At 38.5% G+C, this 24,608-nt stretch overlaps 2 protein-coding genes across 2 annotated transcripts in view; one reads left to right on the forward strand and one right to left on the reverse strand.

Moving 5' to 3' along the window:
- The window catches only part of tdrd15 (tudor domain containing 15), a 15,371-nt gene extending 11,267 nt beyond the window's left edge, over positions 1-4,104 (reverse strand). The window contains exon 1 of the mRNA XM_086264927.1: positions 3,914-4,104. The gene's annotated coding sequence lies outside the window, so the exon portion shown is untranslated. The remainder of the gene's footprint in view (positions 1-3,913) is intronic.
- A 2,060-nt stretch (positions 4,105-6,164) lies between these two features.
- On the forward strand, positions 6,165-22,760 carry rfx6 (regulatory factor X, 6). Its single transcript, XM_086264928.1, has 20 exons — positions 6,165-6,515; positions 9,910-10,069; positions 10,870-10,993; positions 11,293-11,354; positions 11,480-11,557; positions 11,866-11,893; positions 12,193-12,300; positions 12,441-12,518; positions 12,599-12,712; positions 13,273-13,322; positions 14,027-14,186; positions 14,286-14,430; positions 14,581-14,690; positions 15,271-15,388; positions 16,487-16,609; positions 16,999-17,202; positions 18,350-18,659; positions 18,792-19,156; positions 20,570-20,773; positions 22,156-22,760. Exons 1-20 carry the CDS (start codon positions 6,359-6,361, stop codon positions 22,332-22,334), a joined length of 2,877 nt encoding a protein of 958 aa, XP_086121054.1. The 5' UTR covers positions 6,165-6,358; the 3' UTR covers positions 22,335-22,760.
- Positions 22,761-24,608: the final 1,848 nt, after the last annotated feature.

The following is a 24,608-nucleotide window of genomic DNA, read 5'->3' on the forward strand; positions in this document are numbered from 1 at the left end:
GCAATGATTGGAATGTGAGTGCCATCTATACAGCCAATCACGCCTGGGAACCGTGGGAATAAATGTAAAATTTAAGTAGTAGTTCAAGTATCACCACATCATGAATTAAGTTTTGGTCATCCTGATACCTGCAATTTTGTAGAATCCCTCTTTGATAAATCTTGTGGGTCTATGACCGGGGAACACCACAAACGAGTACAGGAGACGTTTCAGTGCAAATGTAACATTCCTGGCTGCCCGACAGACGGTAGCCTTGGAAACGTGCTCAGCGTCACCAATATTATACAGAAAGCTCCCGTTTGCAAAAAACCGAAGTGCAATACAAATAATATGTACAGAACTGAGAGCATGTCCGCGATGTGTCACATGAGCAATATTAGGCCTGAGGAGGTTATTCAAATAAATTATAGATTGTGCTGAAAAACGGTAACGTTCACACAGGAAATCATCAGGAAATGATAAAATGTCCGAACGCGCTCTAATCACTCTCTCCCGGCGGAGAGCTCTGCGGAGAATTTGGGCTTCACGATCTACTGGCTCTTCAAGGAAGGGGCACGCCATGTCTGACACTTCCTACAGTCAGGTTTCTGACAAAGAGGCGGAGAAGGTCAGGGTTAGTTGAAGTAAACCTGCGAGGGGGCAGGTTAGCTTCACGGAGTGTGTCGTCATAGTGACTCACTCAGAATTAATCTAAACTCGCTTTGTGAAACCGAAAACCCAGAGTTTTCGTTAACTCAGGGTATACTTACTCAGAGTTTGCACTAAACCGGCTTTCTGAAACAGGGCCCAGGCGGCTCTTTTTTACTTCTCATCCGTAAATAATCTGCACTTTCATGTGATTCAGTTTATTTTGAAAAGTCTCAACAGGATCTTGAGCTTTATTGTGAAAGGTTTATGTGGAACATAAACAAGCGGACATGCGAAGGTGTTACCGTCGCTGTTGCTAACGACAACGCATAAAAACAGGAGCTTGTCCGTCTGTAGTGTGGTTATATTAAATATAAAAGAAAGAGAGAACTTTAAGAAATTAATATAGCCACTACAGTGACCATCAAAACGATGAAAAAATATTGCCGTAAACAGTTTATTTTGCGACACCACGAAACAAACGATAGCGTAAAATGAAACGATAGACGTTTTTATATCCTCATCCGATATATATCGTTATATCGAACAGCCCTACTCGAGTCTACGGACGTATCCGTGTGTCTCCGTGGTGCTGATGCTGTGCTGAGCGAACAGCTCCTGAAGCTTTTGAAGTGTCAGAATGTGGAAAGCTAACAACGTCCCTCTTACCAGTAGGTGAAGTTATTTTTAGCTGATTACAAGTTGAATCTGGTAGTTGGGGTTGTTAGCTAAGATACCGTCATTAAGAAGAGCCACAACTTATGTGTCTATGCGAGCTGATTTGCGATGTGCACCGCTGGCGCGGCCATTTATTTTTTGATGCACTTTCTCAGATTAATTCACTGCGTGTCGTGCCCAGGGCTGGACTGGGACAAAAAAACAGCCCGGGCATTTTGACTAGAGACCAGCCCACCAGGTATTAAAGCCATAAAGTCTTTGAATGAAAACAAACGCTGTTGTGACAGTGATGTACGCTGTCTTGTTGGTATATGTATGATTTCTATACATTTTACATCAGATAAAAACTTTGGTTGTAAGATTTAGATAATTATTTAATAACAGCCAGACATTTTAAATTAGAAAAAGAAAGTATTTCTTTGTGCCCCCCTCTCCCTGTTAATGCCCTACCTGGCCCTCCTGGCAAAACTTTGCTAGACCCGCCCCTGCACAGTTACCAGCTGTCTGCTACATAAAAAAGGATCCTGGTGTTATTTGTCTCTCAGCAACAGTTCATAACTTCCCTTCAACTCATTCATGTCACCTAAAAGGTAAACCTGTTTCTCCATCACCACACAGCTCTGATGATTCAGTAAGGACATCTCGTGGTTTCATCTTCATGTTTCCCTCTCACCAGATAACCAAACCGATATCATGACCAGCAGCTTTTTTACAGCTGTGGCTCCAGCAAACATCAGCTGATACTAGAAATTAATATTAAATAAATTCTAACAACAGCTGATCAAGCTTAAACGTGCTGCTTTTGTTTAGCGCGACATCCGCTGGTTTCCTCTTTCTGGCGCAAAGTGGGCGATAAACAAACAAGAGAGAAAAGCCGATCAGCTGATCATTGATCAGTTTCATGATTGAAGTAGCAACAGGAGAGGGAAGGGGAGAGGATGAGAGGAGGAGAGGCAGCTGTGCAGCGTAACGACAGAATAAACCCACCTTTGTGTCTTTTTCCATCCTAGACAAACTGCGTCCCTTCTCAGCTCAACACGAAACGCGTAATAATTTCTCTGAATACGAGATGATTCCATCTTTTTACTGGATGCTTGGCAACGCTACTAACTAACCTTATGAATAAAATAAAGTTCACTATCAGTAACATCATAGCACCCACCCAGCTGTATAGAAACTCCGTCATGCTAGCTAGTACACAGTACGAGTTATTGTAACGGACTGTAAAAAGTCAAGACAACGAAAATAAACTCCACCTAAACTTGGTTTATATCTGACCCACATAGACTGCAGGTCATAACTTCTTACCTGAAGTTCAGTTCACCTGACACTCAGACCAGCGGCCGCCTCGAGTCTCTCCTCCTCCTGCCTCCCCTTTCCTCATCCACCTGCTGGCCTCCACCACTTGTTAATTTTACTGAATCTGTGGAAGCTACGCCATAGCCACCACCAAACAACTGAGTTATTTTTACACACCGGCCAGCATCTGGCCAATCCACCACCTCTCATTGTTTATACCGTTACAAAAAATATATATATCATCGGCCACCGAGCAAATGCCCAATGGCCAGTCCAGCTATGGTCGTGCCATCAGTTAACCCTTTGTGTGCCACAGGTTGCCGACCCCTCATTTATAAGTACTTAAAAACACAGGCAGTCAGGGACACTGATCAAAGGATGAGGATGATAACATGGTGAAGATGTGGGTGAGTATTTTAAAAAGAAAATAATTTAAAATTATTAAATCATTTTAAGAGGTAGCTTAGCTGATAAAAAATATATAGTATCTGCAAATTTTTGTTTCCCCAGTCTTAAAATTGTAAAATTGTTCCTGCTTTTTCCCCCTCCCGAGTCATTTGTTCAACAAGAAGGGTCCAAGGGTAAATGATGGCTGTAGAGTGAGATTTTTGGGCTCTTGGCAGGTTTAAATTTCTGTTTTTCCCCACTTTGGCAGATGTTGACTTCCCCACACTAGCTTTCCATCCATTAAAAATATTATTTCTTTTTGTGGGAAAAAAATCTTTTTTTTTTCTATAGCAAAAAGCTATATAGAAAGAGGCCTCCCTTTAAGGGAGGAAAGACCGCTTGGACTAAGGGAGTCCCTTAATCCAAGCGGTCTTCCCACAACGGTTTCATACTACTACTACTAATACTAATACTAATAGTAGTAGTAGTAGTAGTAGTAAATAAAAGCCTTTTATGACAATAAATAGTTTATAGCAGAGAAAGAATTTTTTTTTTTTATCCAGACACAACCTTTTCATTTTATTTTTTTAATATCACATATACCGCGGCTAGTTTAGATTTTCGCGATGTAGTGCATATAAACCTTTAATAAAAATGCAATTATTGAATACAGAATCTGACAAACTGTTATTTGCCTACACCTGCAGGATGGGTAAGCGTTTCGGTAAACGGAAAGTGAGCAGAGTGTTTCATGAAAAGGAGTTAGCTTCAGTAGAAGTAGCACAGAGCTAACTATGCTAAGCTACCCTCACAGCTGCGTCTAACGCCTTCCTTGTGCTGGCTCTGATCCCTAATGAGCCCTCCGTGACTAAGAGTACTGGTTAGCTGGTAACACCTGTGTGACTGCAGTTCCCTGGCTCACCTTGAAGTCTCTTTTCTACCTTCTGTCCTGCCTCAGATGTGTAAGGACGGTCCAGGCCGAGAGCACGTGGCTGATCTCATTTCCTGCTGCTGCCGTCTGTCTCGTGCTCCAGGTAAAATCTGTAAAAACATGGCGGCCTGAAGTACGAGATACTTATGCAACAGGTACCATCAACTCCCTGCTCATATAAACAATAGAGGGGAGGGGACATATCTCGACGAGTATTTAAAACGCACACATTTGACCGTCCTAATAAATCCAGGAGGAGACTACTTATGTTGTAATGTTTTATTTTGTTTGTTTTGCTCTTCTTCTACTTCTTTTTTTACATCAATAATACAAGAACAACTTTATTTATCCCAAAATGTGGAAGGCCAGCCTATGATTTAAAAAGGCCTAGTTTAAATAAAGTAGACAATCTCAATAAAAGGACTCAGTGAGTTAGAAAAAAAAGAAGGATACAAAGAACAGGACACAACAAATAAAATAAAAGAGTTCCGTAAATAAAAATCTAAACATAATTACAATAAGGAGTAAGGTGGACACATATCATAATAAGTGTTTTAATAAGTGTGTTTTTTGGTTGTTTTTTGAATGCTCTTCTGCATTCTTTGGCTGCAATGAGTGGATATCTGTTACAATTGACAGCAGTCTGATCCATCTCCTCTCACCTCCGACATGTACAAGTCATTTTCTCCCAGCTCACTGAATATTTTCTTTTAATTCATTCTCTGTAAACCGTAGATATGTCTGCTTGAGCAAATTCCAGTAGATCAGCAGTTTCTGATATACTCAGACCAGTCTGTGAGGCACCCACCGTCAACCGTGTCACACTCAAAATCACTGAAATCAACTTTCTTTCTTTCTTTCTTGCATGCCGTACCTAAATGAGTTGAGTTGCTGCAATGTGACTGGCTGATTAGATATTCATCTCAATGAGCAGATAAACAGAAGTAACTAATGATGTTGTCTGTAAGTTTATTTTTACATTATCCAGAGCCACAGTTATTTGGATGACTTCTGCATGCTGAGGATTTCAAGCATTGTGAATGAATAAAGGTATAAAATTCACTAGAAACTATGGAAATAGCTGAGGGTCAATATGTGCTGGTGGAGGACCTCCAAGTTCCATACTTAATGTGTCTGCTCCAGTGCTCAAGCAGTCTAGACCAGTATATACTGTACATAAATATTGTTATCTATGTGGGAACATCAGTGAACAGTGTAACTAAAGATTAAAGTCATCTTAAAAAGTGGGATCAATAAAAAGTAAGAAGAAAATAACTTTTAGACTGAAAGCTTAACAGTTTAAAGGATATCTTCCCTTTTCTAGAGTAACACTTACAAAAGCGAGCAAAACTATAAACTTAATAAATATGACATGTGTTTAATCATGATGGGTTTTTTTTTAACCTTTGTTGTATTATTTTCAGTGTTGTGGTATAAATTAGTGGATTAATTGATTAGGATGAAGCAAGATTATTTGGCAACGATCTAGCAAATGACCAAATATTACATAGTTGCAGCTGTTTTTGTTGTTTGTTTATTTTTATCGGCTTTGATATTTTAAAATATGATTGATTTGTGATTGTATTGTTAGTAGATTGTAATTTACACTTTCCCCCCCACTATATTCTCACAGTTTACTTCTGTAACTGACGCAGAAATAAATAAAGGAATGTAAAAGCAACTAATATACCTATTGTGCCACAACCATTTCAGCATGAAATAAAATGTAAACACAGATGTTACTAATGATGGTCATGTGGTAGTTCTGTTGTATTTAGGTACAGGGCGTTAATTAATGGAAAAACCTGTATTTACCTACAAATGGGTCGTAAAAAAAACTTAAATACACTTCAGCTGATACAGCAACAAAAATAATAATCTGCAGCTCTAGAAGTTTATGCAGATTTTTTTTATTTGAGAATAGAAGCTTTAAATTAACTCTGCTAGTGCCACACAGTTACATTCATTTCAAGATTCAGCTTTCAGACAAATGAAGATCAGATGAATTGAATTGAGTGTGACTTAAACCCACATGTTTTATGTGTATTTAACCCCGTATAAAGGGCCAGCTGACTGTGGGAGGTAAGGTAGATGGATGGACAGATGGATGAGGGTTTTTCTGTTAATCATTAATAAAGTGGATTAGCCCCAGTCGTCTGTAAATATGATGAATGCATCCACGGCTTCATTAGCTCTGCCTTCTCACAGCGCTGCTTTATTACACTGAGGTTGCACAGAGAAAGCCTGGGCGTTTTTCTCCACTTTTTTACCTGAAACTCTGGACATGGTCTCTCTGATCGATCTCATCTCTTTCTGGACTTGTGTGATGGAGGGAATAGCACACAGCGCTTAAGGATTTATTTGGTGTCTGAGGATTTTTTCACACAGCAGACTAACTTCACTTTTTTCTTTTACTTCTTTTCTTTTTCTTACACAATGCCGATGAAACGCAGCAGTGAAAGTTCAACCAGAGATGGCGTGTTTCTTATTCGCTCTTTAACCAGAACATTGTGCAACTCGCCAAAGGAAACATGCTCAGACTTTAACGGGCAGACGCACTTTCATCAGGAGGACGACTGTGGGATTAAATCAGGTAACAGAGCAGCCACGTTCAGTTAATGCTGGAGGTTCAAACTGTTTATCCTTGATTTTATGTAAAATTTCTCAGGTTTTTTTGTTTTCTTTATATGCTTCAATCAGAATCTTTACGCATGTTCCTTTTGACTCATTTTCACTTCAGCTCTGGTAAAACACACTCTCTTGTGTTTGGTTACTTTACAAACTTCTCAGGCCCACACATTATTATATGTGTTCACATGTAATAATGATGATAACAACAAAAGGAAAAGAGGATATAGTAAAACCGAGGGAATGTAATTAAGGAATTAAGCTCAACAACAATCATCTGCAGCAGTCTTTTCCCATTATTTTCATTTTGCACAGACTAGATATGAACTTTTCTTCTGGTTTTACAGAGTTCAACAGAATTTTCTGACTCAGGATGAATATCCTGAGTCAAAAAACAAGTCACCTTTATTTACTTCTGAGATTTCGGGTTTAGCAGATGTGAAAAATCAGGTGAACTCAAGCAGAAAACCTCAGATATTAAGATAAAACAAAACAGACACATTGAAGTTAAAGTAGAGATCCAATTAAACAGCAGGAAAACAAACCAACAAAAGACAAACAGCAAGAAATGGAAATAATACCCAACATAATGGAGAGATGATAACCAGAAAACAAAAAAAGACTTAAATAAAAGCATCTGAAAGGCAACATCACATTATAATGGAGTGAGAAAGTTTATAATAAAAATTAACTTTAAAAAGTGATTTTTTAATAATTTAGATTTTTATTTTCCCAAACCTTGTCAAGCAGGTTATTTCAGAATATAGAGTTCTTCATGGAAATGAACATGGAAATCTTGACTGTGGGACAGCTGGAAGGGTTTTACCTGAGAATCTGCGGTTTATACAGTATTTGGTTTCTGATATCCACCTTGAGTTCGGACCTATGTGTGCTTTAAATAGTAGAAAATTAAAAGCATATGAACGATGCAATAGTGTCTTCTATAGCCACCACGAACAAGAACTAAAACATTCTGAGGTTGGAGGTGTGAGAGAAGAGGTTGCTGTCAAGCCTTGAGATAGAAGAAAGAAAAGAAAGAAATTAACTGATTTTATTCTAGAGATTATTTTTGGAGGAATCAAACCTGGACAACTGTTTTCATGTGTGTTCAAGGATAAGATGAGTCAAACCAAACCTCTAAAATTTCTGTCAGTAGGCTGGGGCAGGGATAGCTCAGTAGGTAAAGTGGTCGCCCCATGATCGGAAGGTCGGCGGTTTGAATCCACTTAACGGCTACCCTGAGGTACCCCTGAGCAAGGTACCGTCCCTACACACTGCTCCCCGGGCGCCTGCTTAGTGGGCTGCCCACTGCTTCACTGAGTGAATGGGTCAAATGCAGAGAAAAACAAGTAATTTCCCCATGGGGATCAATAAAGTATCCATTATTATTATTATTATATTCATTCACAAAGGGCCAAGGGAACTAACAGGCTTGGTGGGGTTGAAAACACTTAGGATTTTTGGGTAACCTAGGCTCTGTGTTGTCTTTGCATCAATGAAAAGAGAGGTTGTGATGCATAATTTGGTCGAATGAAATAATATAAATAGAGAATAAAACAGGACCTACAATTGAACCTTGCGGTACACCACAAGCTATGTGAAATTCAATTACAGACATTGTTTAACCAAAAAACTGTGTGATGTAAAATCCCTCTAAGAAAAGTGAATGAATCCTCTGTGCCTCCAAAAATAGTGCTTAAAACATACAGAACTATTTAGTGTGAGGATTAAAATGTATTTTTATTATGCTTTATTACTTAAATTTTTTAACCAGTACTAGTCGTTTCACTTACTATATAGTGAACCATTGTTTTTCACTTTTCTTTAACCTCTACCTGCTTTCTATCATAAAACTCTGCTATCCAGTTTGGAGATGTTGTTGTATGAACTCCTAAAGCATCGTTCTAAACATAAACAGTGTCATCGTATCTAACATAACCTGCACTGTGTTGTTTTGACTGAGTACTCATACATTTGTTTTGGCTTTTTAAACAGTTTGCCTTGTTATGATTAGCTACAGTGATCATCTTCTTTCATTCTTTCTGTTTTCCGTCTTTACAGTTACAGTCTGGCATTAAAACTATTCAGGTTTGTTTCTTTTCTTCCTCTGGAGTGTCCTTTGTTCTTGCTTGTTGGGAAAAACATTCTTTAGAGAAAAAATCCTTCAAAAAGCAATTAAAACGTCCCCACTGAGCACAATAACAAGTCAAGATGCAGTTACAGTAAATGTCTTTGAAAGGCTGCTATGCTGCGCTTCAGAAAGTTAGTTTATTATTGGATTTGCTTTAAATTTCCTCATGTAATTTACAGTTTACTGTGTACACATCAGCGAACACATCATCTGAGAAATGATGACAGAAAATCACCTTCTTAAGGCTGGAAATAAGAAAACTGTCCTCATTCCCATCAAGAACCAGTGTGGATTAAAAAAAAAAAGAGATTTTACAAGGAAAGCCTTGAAGCAAGGATAAGATGAAATGCTGGAACTGAAATAAATCATAGAATTGCATGAAAGATATTTCATTAGTGAAGAAAAGTAATAACTATGTTCAGACAACACCTCAGATATACAGGAAATCAACTGATTCAAGGTCCTGACAGTTAATAGTCACAGGATATTTTTACAGTGTTTTCATCCTTTAAGCTCGCTGTTAGGATGGACGAGGAGGTGGTGTTGGGCTCATTATAACCCATATGGAAAAGATATATATATAAATCTTATAAAGTTTGTATCTGTCTTGTGTGTATGAAAAGCATACAAGAGTGAAAACAGATATAAGATCCCTTGAAAAATTATATAATGAAACTTGTTTTGGATACTTACTAAAACAATATATGAAAGTAATGAGAAAGTGTCCACTTTAATAAGTAAATCATATAAATTTTTACTATTTCTTTTCCATATGGGAAATTTTAACTTAAACTTAATTTTCTGCAGACTGAGATTAAATCTAACACAACTCTTTTTTTTTTTTACCTTTTATTTATTTATTGTTTTGTTTGGGGCATATTCAGATTTGTTAAACATTATAGCAGAGGACCAGACGATTTGCTGACCCATCTTCAGAATTGTTCTGCAACAGTACCTACAGTAATAACGAATAAAATGAAGCTCTTACAAAGGGGAACAGAGTCGATGTGTTATTAAAAGACTAAATGCAAGACTAACTCAGTCCTTCTTATCAAACAGCTAAAACCTTAAAGTAAAAAAGATTCTGTAAATTTGTAATTAATCAAAATTAAAACCACTTTTTTATGTTCAGATATCTTATGTACTATGACTATAGTATACAGTATATGTAAATTATGGCATACATTTTTCACATTATGCCACTCTGCCCTGTATTTGTTTGTATCAGAAGCGGAGGAAAGTAATGAGACGCCGTCGTCTGAGGAAGATCAAGACCTGGTGGACTTGAACTCAGACCTGAGCATCAAACAGAGTATTCCTTCCTCCAGGAAGACCATCAGTCAGATCATCAAGGACAAGAAAAAACAGACCCAGCTCACACTGCAGTGGTAAGAGTATTAGTGACACACAGTATGAACACTAACTACCTGCTAGTGTTGGTTGTGGCCGTGTTTATCCCTCTATCTATCCCTCTCAGGGGTACCTCAGGGTAGCCGTTCAGTGGATTCAAACCACCGACCTTCTGATCATGGGGCGACCACTTTTACCTACTGAGCTATCTCTGTGGGTCTGAGCAGTAGAATATAAGATGCATAATAACAAACAGCACTTATTTGGATGATAAAAATATCTCCTTTATATGGAGTAAACAGCGCAGGGCCTAAAGCTGATCCCTGTGCTTTATAAAAATAACATTATAAAACATGATACTTGATATAAACATAATCTTACATATTCCCAGTTTCTCACATGTACACAATTCTTGTTTGATTCAAATAATTTTACTTTGGGGTGATTTTTTTTTCCAAAACCAAAAAGTAAGAAAAAGGTTCAGTAAGACATCAGAAGAAATTAACAAGTCAGAAAATAAATTCCTCATGAAAAGATTTACTATTATTTGCAATGCACTAAAACAGCCATCAGGAGTGGTATTAGTACTCTTACTTTTTCCATTCTACATGCGTCATATTAAATTCTTCCTGCTCTTTTGACTTTTTTTCATGCACTATTTTCTTATAGGTCCCAATAAAGCTGTACTTTTTGTTCAGTGTATCTGGATCTAACATTTTAGATTACTGTTTTTTTCCTCTTTGTTATTGAGCCAGAGGTTTATTTGAATATGCTGCAATCAGTGAACGTTTCAAGCGTTGTTCTGATAACTCTATGAGAGAGATTTTGTGTGTGACAGGCTGGAGGAGAATTACATAGTGTGTGAAGGAGTGTGTCTGCCTCGATGCATCCTCTATGCCCACTATCTGGACTTCTGCAGGAAAGAGAAGCTGGAGCCGGCCTGTGCTGCTACATTTGGAAAGGTGTGAGGTGTATTCTCATTTATTCTCTTCATGTGTTTTATGCACTGTTTAGTTAAAGAAACGATAAGATTTTATGTGTCTTTAAAAAAACTTAGAAGTCCCAGTTTTTACTTACTAAACCTTAAAGGCACCTTATTACAAACTTTACACATCCGGTTTATACACATTACATGTATTTTAAAGTCACTGTAGACTGTTGATTGATTTAATGAATTACAACATTAAAATCTGACATAAAAACAGTAGTTTTGTCAAAATGAACTTGTGATTGATCTTACCAAAAGATTTCACCTTCTCAGACAATCCGACAGAAGTTTCCTCTCCTGACAACAAGAAGACTCGGCACCAGAGGACACTCCAAGTAATGCAACATTCACCTTCTAATGCGACACACAATGAATAAATAATACAACACAACATAACAGCATTTCCTTCAATAAAGGTTTGGTTAGTGTTTGACATTATTACCTATTTTATTTTTTAAAGATATCATTACTATGGAATCGGCATCAAAGAGAGCAGCGCTTACTATCACTCTGTTTATTCTGGAAAAGGTTTGACCAGGTAACTTTAAAAGCTTCTCACCAATTTCCTTATTCCAACAATCACGTACTGTTTTCTTTACATCTACAGAAGCTTTCATTTCCTTACATTACCTGATTTTTCCACCAGTTTACTGTGTCCATTATTATTCTATTAGGAGATTCTGAATAATGTATAAATAAGATCATCTCTGAATGTCAAATAATACCGTTGTTATGTTTGCATTTATTGTTTTGTTCGTATTTTATTTGATCAAATTCACACTTTTCTGAATTTTGAAAAAACTTCCATCTGAATGTAAAATTCAAATACTTCTGCTTTGATGACAGGTTTTCAGGGAGCAAGCTCAAAAATGAGGTAATATTCACTTTTAATTTCAATTATTGAAAATCCATTCCAACATATTACACAGGAATTTAGAGGAATTTGTCATTTTTATTATGACAAACTAAACAGAAATAAATCAGAAATATAAGTTTTATTAATTTAGGCTTCATTAAACGTCTTAAGCTCTGTGACAGAACTGCTGTGAGTTCACTGAACTCATTAAAGTAGTTTTATAAAGCAACATCACTGACATATTAGTAAATTCATAGTTTCAAATCACAATAAAAACTTTTCAGTAAATGTAATATCTTCTGTAATGTATTTTGCAGGGTGGCTTCACCAGGAAATACTCTTTGAGCTCTAAAACTGGAACGCTGCTCCCAGACTTCCCCAGCGCCCAGCATCTTCTCCTGCAAGGAAACATTTCCAGAGAAAAGGTTTGCTGATGAATCGCTTTCTATAAAATGGTATAGCACACGTAATTATGTAATTACCCCCAACAATATAGAGTATTCCAGTTAAAGTAGTTGATTTGGTTACTGTTTCAAGTCTGGTAACTTAATTTTTTATTCTTCAGGTGGACACTCTGATTATGATGTATAAAACACACTGCCAGTGCATCCTGGATAATGCCATAAATGTCAATTTTGAGGAGGTTTGTTTAAATGACTTCAAATATATAAATTTAAACATGACTTCAAGCTGAGTAAGCTCTTCGAATAATCTTTCTTTCAGATCCAGAATTTTCTGCTCCATTTCTGGCAGGGAATGCCGGACCATCTGTTGCCGCTGCTGGAAAACCCCGTTATAGTCGACATCTTCTGTGTCTGTGACTCCATTCTCTATAAGGTTGTAATAAAAACTCTCTTTTTTATTTTGACAGTTTATTATTTGTGAAAGCCGGAACGTTTCTCAAGCATTTCAAAAGTATTGATTTTGCTTATTTACTATAACATAGTTCTTTTTTCTTGGACTCTATTAGAGTAGCTTAGCATGAGTTAAAATCATACTGTTTGAACATTTTTTACTAAACTTTAATGCAGCCCCCCAGTTCCTTGTGTCTAAAACAAGCTGGTTTAGTTCTTTTGTCTTGATTTTGGATCTTGATGCAAACCTAATTACTAGAACTTTGGCCATGTTTAACACGAGAGCCCTTTGCTGTAGCAATATTTATATGTCTGCACATATGAACACCGTAATATGTCCACTTTAAGCTTATTGTGTCTGCTCCAGTATAAGATGTAGAAATTGACCTGCGCAAATTTTAAAATTCAATATCAGTTTGGTAAATTAATAACAATGACGTGGAAAAAAAAGTCTCATTAACATCCCTGAGCAAGAAGGAGTCTTCTATAAACATTGAAATCGTCTCCTCTTGTTCTCATGTAATTTGTCTTTTGTTCTCTCAGGTTTTAACAGATGTTCTGATTCCTGCCACAATGCAGGAAATGCCTGAAAGGTTTGTAACTTCCGCTGTGCTTATAATGTTCATCTGATGTACTTTTGAAAAACAAGCAAACAAACAAGGACTTGTAATATTTTTATAAAATGCAAAATAATGTAAAATGATGCAAAAATAATTCAAAATGGATTCATTGGTCATCCACGGTCACCACTTCATGAAAATTGCATCATATATAAGTATGGACATGTGCATGTATATGTGTAAATATATGTATATTTAGTGGGTATGGATGTATGTGTATTTGTACGTGTGTGCATGTACATGTCTATACTTATAGATATCTATTGCTTACATGGTAATACTAGAAGTATAATAGTTGAAATTTATTACTTGCATACTTCCACAAACCTTATATACACATATACTGTGTATGCGTGTACATAGAACCTCAGCTACTGTTGTATATATTGTATTGTATAATATCTTATTTATTTTGTATTTCTTGACTTTATATTCTTGGTTTACTCTTTGTATTCTTCTTCTAGCTGTACCTGAGCTGTGGTAAAGCACAAATTTCCCCTGTGTGGGATCAGTGAAGTCTTATCTTATCTTAAACTTTCCTCAAGACAGCCTGGATCCTAAAAATATCCTTTTTTAAACTGTAGAGACACGGGATGTAGCTGTTACATTTTAAAATAGTCCGACAGAGATTTTTAAAAATCAGCAAATCTACACATTGAGGATGTTTCTGTTTCCAGTCTGTTGGCAGATATCCGCAACTTTGCCAAACACTGGGAGCACTGGCTGGCCTCCTCACTGGAAAACCTCCCCGAATGTCTCGCAGCCAAGAAGCTTCCCATAGCACGCCGCTTTGTTTCATCCCTGAAGAGACAGACCTCATTCCTACACCTGGCACAGGTATAACATTATACAACCAAAGACAGTGTACACCAGCATCTTAAAACAAGCATGCTAAAAACTTCTGGAGGTTTTTATTTTCTCTTTCTGTTAATCCAGATAGCACGCCCGGCGCTTTTCGACCAGGCTGTAGTGACCAGTATGGTGCTGGATATCGACAATGTGGATCTTAGCAGCATTAGCTCGCAGCCTCTTCTCAGCGTAACCGCTAATGGAGATCAGGACCCGGATATCTACTCTGAGTGTAAGATTCAAGCACAGCATCAGCCTCATATTTAAAATGATTTGTACTTTTGTACAGTTTCTGTTGTTCCAGTGAAAAATGAGAACCTTCTGTTAGGAATAACTTTTCTCTTCCTGTTCTCTCCTTTCTTTATTTCCTTTGTTTGCCTAGATGACTCTATTACAGTCTTTCAGGAGCTGAAGGAGCTGCTGAGAAAAAACGCCACAGTGGAGTCCTTCATCGAGTGGCTGGACTCTGTGGTGGAGCATAAAGTCATCAAGGTAAAAGCTGTTCACCTGAGTGTCCCTGTATTTGTGTGGATACCAAAGACTGCATTTCAAAGAAGAATATAGCCATCGTGACATCACTCTTTGGTTATTGAGGTCAAGTTGTGAAGCCTTGAGCATTTTTACATTGCCATTTTTGTGATTTGAAAACAGTCATGACAGGCGAGCAGTAGTTGCTACTGTACTGTCATTAGGCCCAAGGTAAACGGAAGAGTTTGCAGGAGTTTAAAAAGGAGTTTTATCCTCCTCCTGGACATGAATAGACATCAGAATTTTAAAAAATGAACATTACGATTTGTTTGTTAAGACTCCAAACCAACTGTTTACATCATGAATTCCCCTAGATAGTCTTTACTGCAGTCTTAGATAATGATACCAGAAGGCCATTTTCCCATAAACTTTTTGAAACCACAGGATGCGCTCCCTGCTGGCACCAAGACCACCAGGGAAGTGTTCAAGGCACTTCCTAATTAACTTGTCAAACCAGGACGCCATGTCCATCTTTTATATACTGCCTTGTGGTCCTGCCATGAAACCAGAGGATTTTTTTTTTCTCTCTTTATGTTTCGATCAGCCTGGTAAACAGAGCGGCCGGTCAGTGAAGAAGCGCGCTCAGGATTTCCTCCTCAGGTGGAGTTTCTTTGGTGCCAGAGTGATGCACACGCTCACACTCAACAATGCTTCTAGCTTTGGTAAGAACATCCGAGAAGTTCGCTCACACCTTATAGTTAAATTAAAATGACAGTGAGTGTAAATTTCACAGCAAGGGGATGAGGAAGCTTTACAGATGCTCTCCTCTGCAGACACACACCAGGGTGTACAAAAAAAAGACCCAAAGTCTGAGCTTTTAACCACCAGGGTTATTTGTACATATGCTGATCTCTTTATTATAAGCTTTTTGCCATGTTTAATATGAGTAGCCACCTTTTTTTATTAGTATATACAGGACTGTGCAAAAGTTTTGAGACATTTCTTTATTTCTTTATGTTTTGCTTGGAAAAATGTTCAGGTAAGAGGAATGGGCTGAAAATGAGTGAAAAAGCAGCCAATGTCCAAAGAAAAACTTTGAGGCATCTTCAGAAAGTCTGGAGAACTGTTGCTCAAGCTTAACTGCTACTTAAAAATTCCCCTAGAAAACCGTCTACGTCCTTGGAAGCAAAATATAAAGGAATGAGAAATGACTCAAGAGTTTTGCACAGTTGTATTTATGCGAGGAAATAAGGAAAAGCTTTAATAGGTCCTGTTAAATGTCCTTTGTTGTTTGCATATCGCTCATGATATTTGTAATATTTGTAATATTTGTGCTGCTCAGATATGAATTTGCCACTGCTTTCTTGTCCATTAGTGAATCTACACACACACACACACACACACACACACACACACACACACACACACACACACACACACACACACACACACACACAGGTCTACTACAAGCTAGCTCTGAGCAGATTGCTACAATAGCATCATAAATTGTAATGGCCAGACTTGCCTTGATTACACACAGTCTTATCTGTAGGTTGTGTGCTCTCTGTTTAAACACTGTGCAGGGGTGTGTGTGTGCGCGCGTGTGTGTGAATAAACACTGACCATTTGGTAGTTCGTTCTCCCTCTCTGTTTTAAAGTCCAGCTGAATCTGTGACTCTGCAGGTCAAACAGAGAGCAGATTGATTTTAAAGATCACACAGCAGATAGAGAAAAAGCATGACGCAGGCACTCAGCTGAAGTCGCAGAGCTTTTGGACTGTGGTATATTTGTAGATACATAAAGTGTTTGTGTTGCAACAGGTTCCTTCCATCTGATCAGGATGCTGTTGGACGAGTACATCCTGTTGGCTCTGGAGACTCAGTTCAACAACGACAAAGAGCAGGACCTTCAGAACCTGCTGGACAAATACATGAAAAATGCAGGTATCAAGCATCATTTCAGCTGCTCAGAGATCCATAATTAACTCAAATTGACTGCAGGTCCACTACTGTTTAAAGAGCGTAATTATTATGGATGTAGTAAATAGATGAATCGAAACCTGGATGTAGATAAAAAACAAACAAACCTGGGGTTACCAGCTTTTTATGCAGGACGCCCTACAGTGCAGCAAAAATAGAATTAATATATGTTTTAGTACATTAATAATGAATTTAGATGTATTAATGTGTGATAAAATAAAATTAGAGAGTAACAAGGAAGTTTCTAACCTCAGATATCTTATGTTTTAGTTTCATGACCCATGTGCGGTGTAATACATTTAAACACCCAGATTATTATCAGAGGTTCCTCATGTTATTCACATCACTTTCAGATGCCAGTAAAGCGGCGTTCATGGCCTCGCCCAGTTCCTGCTTCCTGGCAAATCGCAGCAAGGCCACTGCTGCCACGGACCAGCCGGTAAAGAACGAGTCTCTGGGAGAACACGCCTACATGTCTCTGTCCACCAATCAGCAAAGCCTGGAGGGAAAAACTGTCATCTATCAGGGGACTGAAACCTCTGGCTTCACAGTTTCTGGTAAAAGAAAAGACATTTCGGATTTTCTGTCACATTAAAAAAACGTTTTCTACTATCATATAAAATATGTTTTAATCTGTGGTCTTTTGGGTTAATCAAAAAACAATAATCAGCGATACAATACGAACTGTAATCAAAAGGTTTGACAGCTTCATGTCTAAAAAACAGGAATCATACGTAATTTAAATTTGGCTGCTCTTCCCTTCAGGGACATCTGCTATCATTAGGTCTTCTGTAAATCCTCAAATGAGCAGAAGTTTAGGCTTTTTGGGTACATTTCGATGGATAAATAATGAAAGTGCTAAAGTAAACTAGAACGGTTGTACTTAATTACGGACAATTACAAATACAAAATTATTTATATAGTGAAAATAAAGCAGATGTCATATCAGGTGTCCCCCAAAATTATCAGCCCACTGATGTACTAGTGCAGCGGTCCCCAACCTTTTTTGTGCCAGACAATATTTTCACGGACCGGCCTTTAAGGTGTGGCGGATAAATACAACAAAATAAAACTAGTACCGGTAACGAAAAAAAATAAGATTTATTCATAACACACGTGAAAAAAACGATAACAAAATAACGCTGAAAACCAATAAAAACCCTGAAAACCATACATTTCACATCCGAGTCTCACTCTCGTGGCCCGGTACCAAATGACTCACGGACCGGTACCGGGGTTTGGGGACCGCTGTACTAGTGTGTCCTGCACTGCTGCTCAGTTGAATAAAACAATGTTTTAACAGGTCCGTGTAAACAAGCTCACCTCTAACTTGAGGTATGTTTAGGGAAGCATGCACTCATCGTAAAAATGCTGAAAAGTCTTGATGGTGATGCTGAACAAAAGTGCAATCTATCATAAGCTTAGCTTTTTTCTGAGTAGCACTCTTCTCCACCAGATGAGCTAATGCAACATCCAGCCCTCAGACACACGGGGTTATGATAGATAACCAAGGTTCAGGGTTGTTGTCACTTTAATGTGTTAGAAGCTTGTGATGTTATTGTAAAGGTTACATAACAAAGCCTCTCGGTCTTAACTCTGAGTTCTTTGTTTCATTACCAAAAGCTTTTAAAACTCCTGTAAACCATGTCTGATGTTGGTTTCTTTAGGCCTCTAAGTGTCGTATCCCTCTTCATCCACAATCAGGTCCTCAGATGGACTTCTCTCAGGTCAGCGGCCCCCTCATGACCCCCCCAATCTCTCCAGCGGGATTAGTTCACAGAGGTTCTGTCATCAATCAGGGGCCCATGGCAGGAAGGCCCCTGATGTCCTCTTCTTCTTCCACCACCTGCTCCTCCTCTTCTTCCTCCTGCCTTTCATCTCTCAGTGCTATGACCCAGCCCAGCCCCTGCTCTTCATACACGGAGACCCTGTACCATTGTTTACCTCAAACCACCTCCGGTTATTTTCCTCCAGCCAGCGCCTCCTCAACCCCAAACTACCAAGCTGCTCTCAGGTAGGTTCTTTCATTTTATTTACCTGCATTGGAACAAATCTGATAATTACCATTGAGTCATGAGCTACAACAAACTTTTATTGACAGTTCTGTTTAAACTTTCTGCCAAAATAATTTTAATTTGTGTTCCAGGCCTCAGAATCAGTGTCTGGCTTCGGTTCAGTCTCAAGCTTCATCTCTTGCCTGTCACCTGTCTCGGTACCCCTCTTTTAACGACCAGCACCTGAATAAAAACGTGTTCTACAATCATCAACCTGCTCCTGTCCATCACTCATCCGGCAGCACTAACTGCTCCCTGGCACCCTATGCTTCTGCAGTCCGGCCCTCATCTGCCTACACTTCAGGTTCAGATCCAGCTCACAGTGAACAGGGACTTGACCCTCAGGTTGCAGCCCAGATTCTGGATTCAGCTGAGGGGTTTGGCTTTGTGGAGACTGGACTGAACCTTCCTGGTGGTGGATGTCAGGCACAGACGTATTCTGTCACAGGACCAAGCGGTAAGGATTCCCAAACTGTGGCCTCGTCTAAATGCCTTTAAACACCGGTTGCATAAAATCCCTGCAAATGTTTTATATGTAAGTTTTTTTTAGGGCAGATTTTCTGCAAAATGCAGCACGGTCATGCTTTTATATTCAGCCCTATGATGCTCATTTAAGTTCTATACAGTGCTGGCATGATACCAGTGTTGAAAATAGCAATTTTGCAGATCGCTGATGCTGGTACCTGACTTAAGGTCCTCATAAACTGCAATGCCTTGAATATAATGTCTGAGCATCTTAAGCGTCTGAGGTCAAAGTCATCATTGGTGACTACTATGATCCTAATCCTATCTCTAACAATACAGGCTTAGAATGTGTGTGTATTTTGGCAATTAGTGTTCAAAGAAAATAATCATACTAACTGACATCAAAAGCTATTTTTTCCTGAAAAAATTTGCTCTTCTCCAAAGTACAGGGGAACCACCTATGATGACAGATGCTTGTTTTATGCTTGAGTGCGAACCACCGACTGCCTGTCTACCTGCAGAGTGTTTGTAGATGAAGGCAGTGCGCAAAGTGTGTGGTACAAGCAGTCTGTGGGCTACTCTTGATTGTGCTGCTCTTGGTCCTTCACCTAGCTGTGGAGAAGAGCCACATTATAACATACAAAGAGCTGAGGTGAAACTGAGTGTCAAAAACAGTGAAAAATGTCCACTGCTGTATTTAAAAAAAATCTTTGATGTTTTTTGGCTCCTCTCCCACCTCTGGTGAACTGTCCTATGCCAGCCCACTTGTCAACCAAGCAGCATTTGATGGATGCATACATCATCCCTGTCCAGCTATTTGCAGATGAGATTTTAAAGGGCTGCACATTTGTGGTGGGTGAAAGCCCCTCTCTGTTTGCTGTCCACATAGAAAAGCATATGCAGATGGACACATTTGCAGGACTTTTATGCCTCAGAGAGTTTAATAAAAAATCTGTGATTGATTTGATCTTCAGAAACCAGATATGAAAGAATCCAGTATAAAATTTCTATTTATGGATATCGGTCTCTGACTGATAAAGACTAAGCATACTTGTTATAAATTCAGTCTGCACAGAGTGAAAGGGTTTAGATATTTTGTGAATCAACTGTAAATTTGATTTCTTCCACTCAGATCTTTCTGGCTTCATGAGCATCCCTGATGCCAAAGTTTGGAACCAGTGTTTTATGTACAATGATTTTAATGTGTTTAAATGAACTGTAATAACTGTTGTGCACAATAACACCAGATGTCTCAATGTGGGGGATGATGGTGACTACAATTGTAGTGGATCTTTTTAAATGCACCATCAAGGGAAGCACACCCAATTTTCTGCACAGTAAAAAAGTTTAAAAAAAAAGGTTCTTACCAAACTGTACATCATTGGAAAACACTTTTCTCTTTCAGCAGGTTATTATGGGAACAGCAGTTACCTGGAGAGCCAGCGCATGACATCACTGGTTGACCAGCATGTGTCTGTCATCAGCAGCGTTAGCAGTTTGCGTCCTTTCCCTTCGACGTACTCCGAAGTCCACGATCCACTCAACATCTTGGACGAGCCAGGAAGGAAACCGGCAGGAGCCTTTTACAGTGAGGCAGAAAACGGAGCAGGTGAGCACAGAGGAGTAATGGGAGCAGTTTTGCAGGATGGGGAGTAGGCTCATAGGGATACACCATTGGAGACATCTGAGGGTTTTCTTTTGTTACTGTGAGCTGCTAGAGGAGCTACAAACAAAAAAAAAAAACCCCATATAAAACATATAACAAGGTTAGTGTATGTTCAAATCATCTCTGTGAACCACAAGCTCAGACGTCAGCCTGCTCTAAATGCTCTGTTTCAGACGGGGTTTTTTCTATCACTGGAACATCATGATTTTAGTGACGGTGAATCTCCTTTATATGGTCACCTCAGGCTCACAACAGCCACCCACCTGCTGTTCAAAGCCTCTGCTGGGAAGAAGCTGAAGCAGCTCAGACAGAGGATAAACCGAAGGAATACACTAAGACCCAGGATAAACTAAATAAGGATTATTTTTAACTGTCTAAAATAATATCAAGCTAAAAATGTGCAGAGGTCCACTTTAACTTGAAACGACTTGGGAGGATTAACGTAACTCATAATTCGCTAGATAAACACAAATAAAGTGCACAGAAAAGTAAAATATACATGTCATGCACAGTTCAGCTGCACCGTTGTACTTCATGAATATAAGTCCACTTCCACTTCCACGTCAGGGTGGGTTTGTTGGAAGATGTGCACAGCAGTGTTTGACAGCAGTTTAGCATAAACATAAAACTCTGTTAGACTGGTATAGCAGTGATTCTCTATGGATTCTCCCCATTCACCATCTCATAGATTTGGAAGCTTGGTTAAACGTCACTGGCTGAAACAATGTTAGTGTATCACCAAGGAAACTGTGCTATTTGTTAGCAACATGATAGCTTAGTAGTGGTTAGGTGTGTTAACTCACAACAAGAGGACACTAGTTAGAGTTCTGCTGTGTGGAGTTTATAGCTCCAGTTTCTCCTGACACTGAAAAATAAGCTAAGTTAATGCTGTGCATGATTGGATAAAGAAAGCTTTGGTTTGTTTTTTCACTCCTGATCTCCATACGTGACAAAGTTGTTAATGTGACTCGTCTTAGTGTTGCCATAAATTGGCTACATCATGGCACCAACAGACAAAGACAAACCGTGAGATGCCAGCAGCTTTAACAAAACAGCAGTAATTGACTTTCTGTTAATGAGAGCAGGCTGGATTCTTCTCATGACCCCACTGGTGGTCGTAAAGGTACTGCAAGGGATTTAAATCATGTGTTCTTTTTGATCCAGAGGAAACCATTTAAATGGCCATCAGACATTGAAAGAAAAGCTCTGAAGCGCAAAAGAAATTTTCATATGAGCAAAAACAATCCATGAAGACACAAAGAAAGAAGGATTCATCTTCATATCCTGTGTAAGAAACTGAAACACGTCTGCTGTCTTTTCCTCAGATCACTCCCTCTCCTCGTCGGGATCTGCCCCCTGCATGTTTGGACTTCCCTCTCAGTTCACCTCGCAGGAATCTTTGCTTTCTCAGCAGCGTGTGACGGCATCCTCTGAGGTCCAGGACCTGGTGTCTTCGCTGCCCCCCATCAACACTGTGTTCATGGGGACAGGAGGAGTGCAATGATGGATCCATCATCCATGGAGCGACGTATGTGCCAGTACTGCTGTGTAGGATGGTTTGGTTTATAAAAAAGCAACAAGCTCAGTGGGCTGACAAAGGGTAACGACATGTAAGATTCTACTAAATTCACTACAGCAAACACCCAAGCTGCAAGGTACAGTATGAATCTTCACTCAGCCACCAGGACACTCCAGCTTGCAGTGCTGATGAAAAACAGTTGACCTCTGATAACAGTTTTATCAGGAAGCCAGCCTTTGATACCTATGCTAACATAAAGATATTTATATTTAACAAGAATCTTATTTAAATATATTTAAATACACGCAGACTGTGCTATCCACCTCGAAACAGTTGTTTCTTCTTCATCCACAATTGTGTTTTTTAATTGGTAATTTTTCCAGATTGGAAATAACAGCAAACACTGCTTTTGTTCCTTCAGTGTTTTTTCTGTGTGCAAGAAGTTGTAAATAAAGCTTTGGAAAATGGAACAGTTTACTTTCCACTGACTACACAGCAAGTGAAAAACACCTGGTCTGCCCTGACTTATAATTCATCAGTCTAGACTTAAAAATGTGAAACATTTCTGCTGTTATCACTGTTTTTTTTTTTTTTTTTTTTTTAACAATACTCCTACCAGTCATTTAGAGCTAAAGGCTGTTGCCTTGGTAATGGAATTTTTTATGCACCAAGTTTTCTCATTGCCTTATTGTTCTTTTAAACTTTAAACAAATCAAAATTTTACATTTTGAAGAAGAATTAAAATCATACTATGAGAGCAAGGTTTGGAAAGGTCAGATTCTTCTAATTATGACTGTAAGCCTCATTTCAAATAATAGAAATAATAACAGCTCTTAAGGTGAAAGGTCTATCTCATGGAACATAAATATTAATATTTATTTATTTTGTCTGACCCCTAAATAAACTTTAAACATAGTCTGAGCTTATATCTGATTAAAGATGAACATAGGGTACTGACAGGCAAAGTAAATACCGTCATAAGCGTGTGTATGCTAAGTGCAAGCTTAGCAAAGTCTTATATATTTCAGAATCAGAATACTTTATTGATCCCTGGGGGAAATTATTTTTTGTTACAGTGCTCCATTATAAACCAACATAAACCAACATTAACAAGACAGACAATACGCTAACTAAGAATATATATATATATATATATATATATATTCAAAGGAGCTTGCAAAGAAAAAATATATATATTGTACTATGTCACTCAGTCACTTTAAATGTGATCTAACCAGTGTTCGTGTGTTAACACAGATATTTATGCATGTTTAAAAAAACCAACATTTGCAGGTTGATTAATCCTCAAGGGAACAAGAAAATGTGTGCATCCAATTTTCAGTCCAGAATTGATCGGCTCGGGACCCTGAATACTTTTGCAAAACTCCAGGACACGTGTGTAATAACTGCTGTGATGTTCCAATCTGGTGGACTGAATGCACAGCTGTCATTGTAATTCTTCACTTAAATGTTACTTTTTTGGCTGCATGTTTGTTTATTTGCTGTAATAATGGGAACACTGAACAGAACAGATCAGGGAACACTTTGTGCTCTTGTTTGCCTCTGCAGCAGATTGACACCCACTCAACAATAGACCCCAATAGAGTCCTTATCTGCTCTTATTCAAAGACCCTGTGTCAGACCATTTAACACATGACTCTTTAACAGACGAACTCAGAGATTAAAGGACGGAAGCACAATTGAAGACTGCGGCTCGACGATGGGAGCTTTCTATTTGTAATTATTTGCTTACTCTGAGGGACAATGCAGGCAGATACAACTCAGATAAAAATATTTACTGAAAGGTTATGAGACACACAAAGACACACAGAGAGATGAGTGAAGAGGGAAGGCTGGTGGAGGATGTTTGTAAGTATACTGCCAATGGTGAACTCAGTAAAACAGGGTCTACTGCCTGCTCTTCAGGTTGCACGCTGGGGTCCAGATGGGATGTAATAAAATCTTAAGCTCAAAAGAGATGGACTAAGGGTAGACAGTATGCATGTGGTTTATCATATTAAGTCTTAAACAGCAATATTTATGGATTCTTTTGTAATTTATCTGATCAGCTGATTTACTTGAGTGCTTAAAGATGCTAATTTGCATGATCAGACTGGAGATCAGGGTCTGATTGCTTATAGAAAAACTGGAAAACTAAGATTAAATGCTTCTGACATTTCCTAGGTGCAGTGCTTTTTATGAATTCATACAACAAATATGAAAGATTTCTGAAAAGAAAAATTTAGAATAAAAATAATA

Source organism: Aulonocara sp. 'chitande type north' Nkhata Bay, linkage group LG15 (assembly GCF_057382095.1).
Source record: "Aulonocara sp. 'chitande type north' Nkhata Bay isolate Kocher_YH1m ecotype deep benthic linkage group LG15, A_spYH_male_GT1.1, whole genome shotgun sequence".
Classification (NCBI taxonomy): domain Eukaryota; kingdom Metazoa; phylum Chordata; class Actinopteri; order Cichliformes; family Cichlidae; genus Aulonocara; species Aulonocara sp. 'chitande type north' Nkhata Bay.

What these genes read in the sequence shown, in the direction of transcription:
- rfx6 (XM_086264928.1), top strand. Translation starts at nt 6,359, where the DNA reads ATGCCGATGAAACGCAGCAGTGAAAGTTCAACCAGAGATGGCGTGTTT. An exon ending in TAAATGTCAATTTTGAGGAG is followed by an intron (nt 12,519 to 12,598) that starts GTTTGTTTAAAT and finishes TCTTTCTTTCAG; the next exon opens with ATCCAGAATTTTCTGCTCCA. An exon ending in GTGACTCCATTCTCTATAAG is followed by an intron (nt 12,713 to 13,272) that starts GTTGTAATAAAA and finishes TTGTTCTCTCAG; the next exon opens with GTTTTAACAGATGTTCTGAT.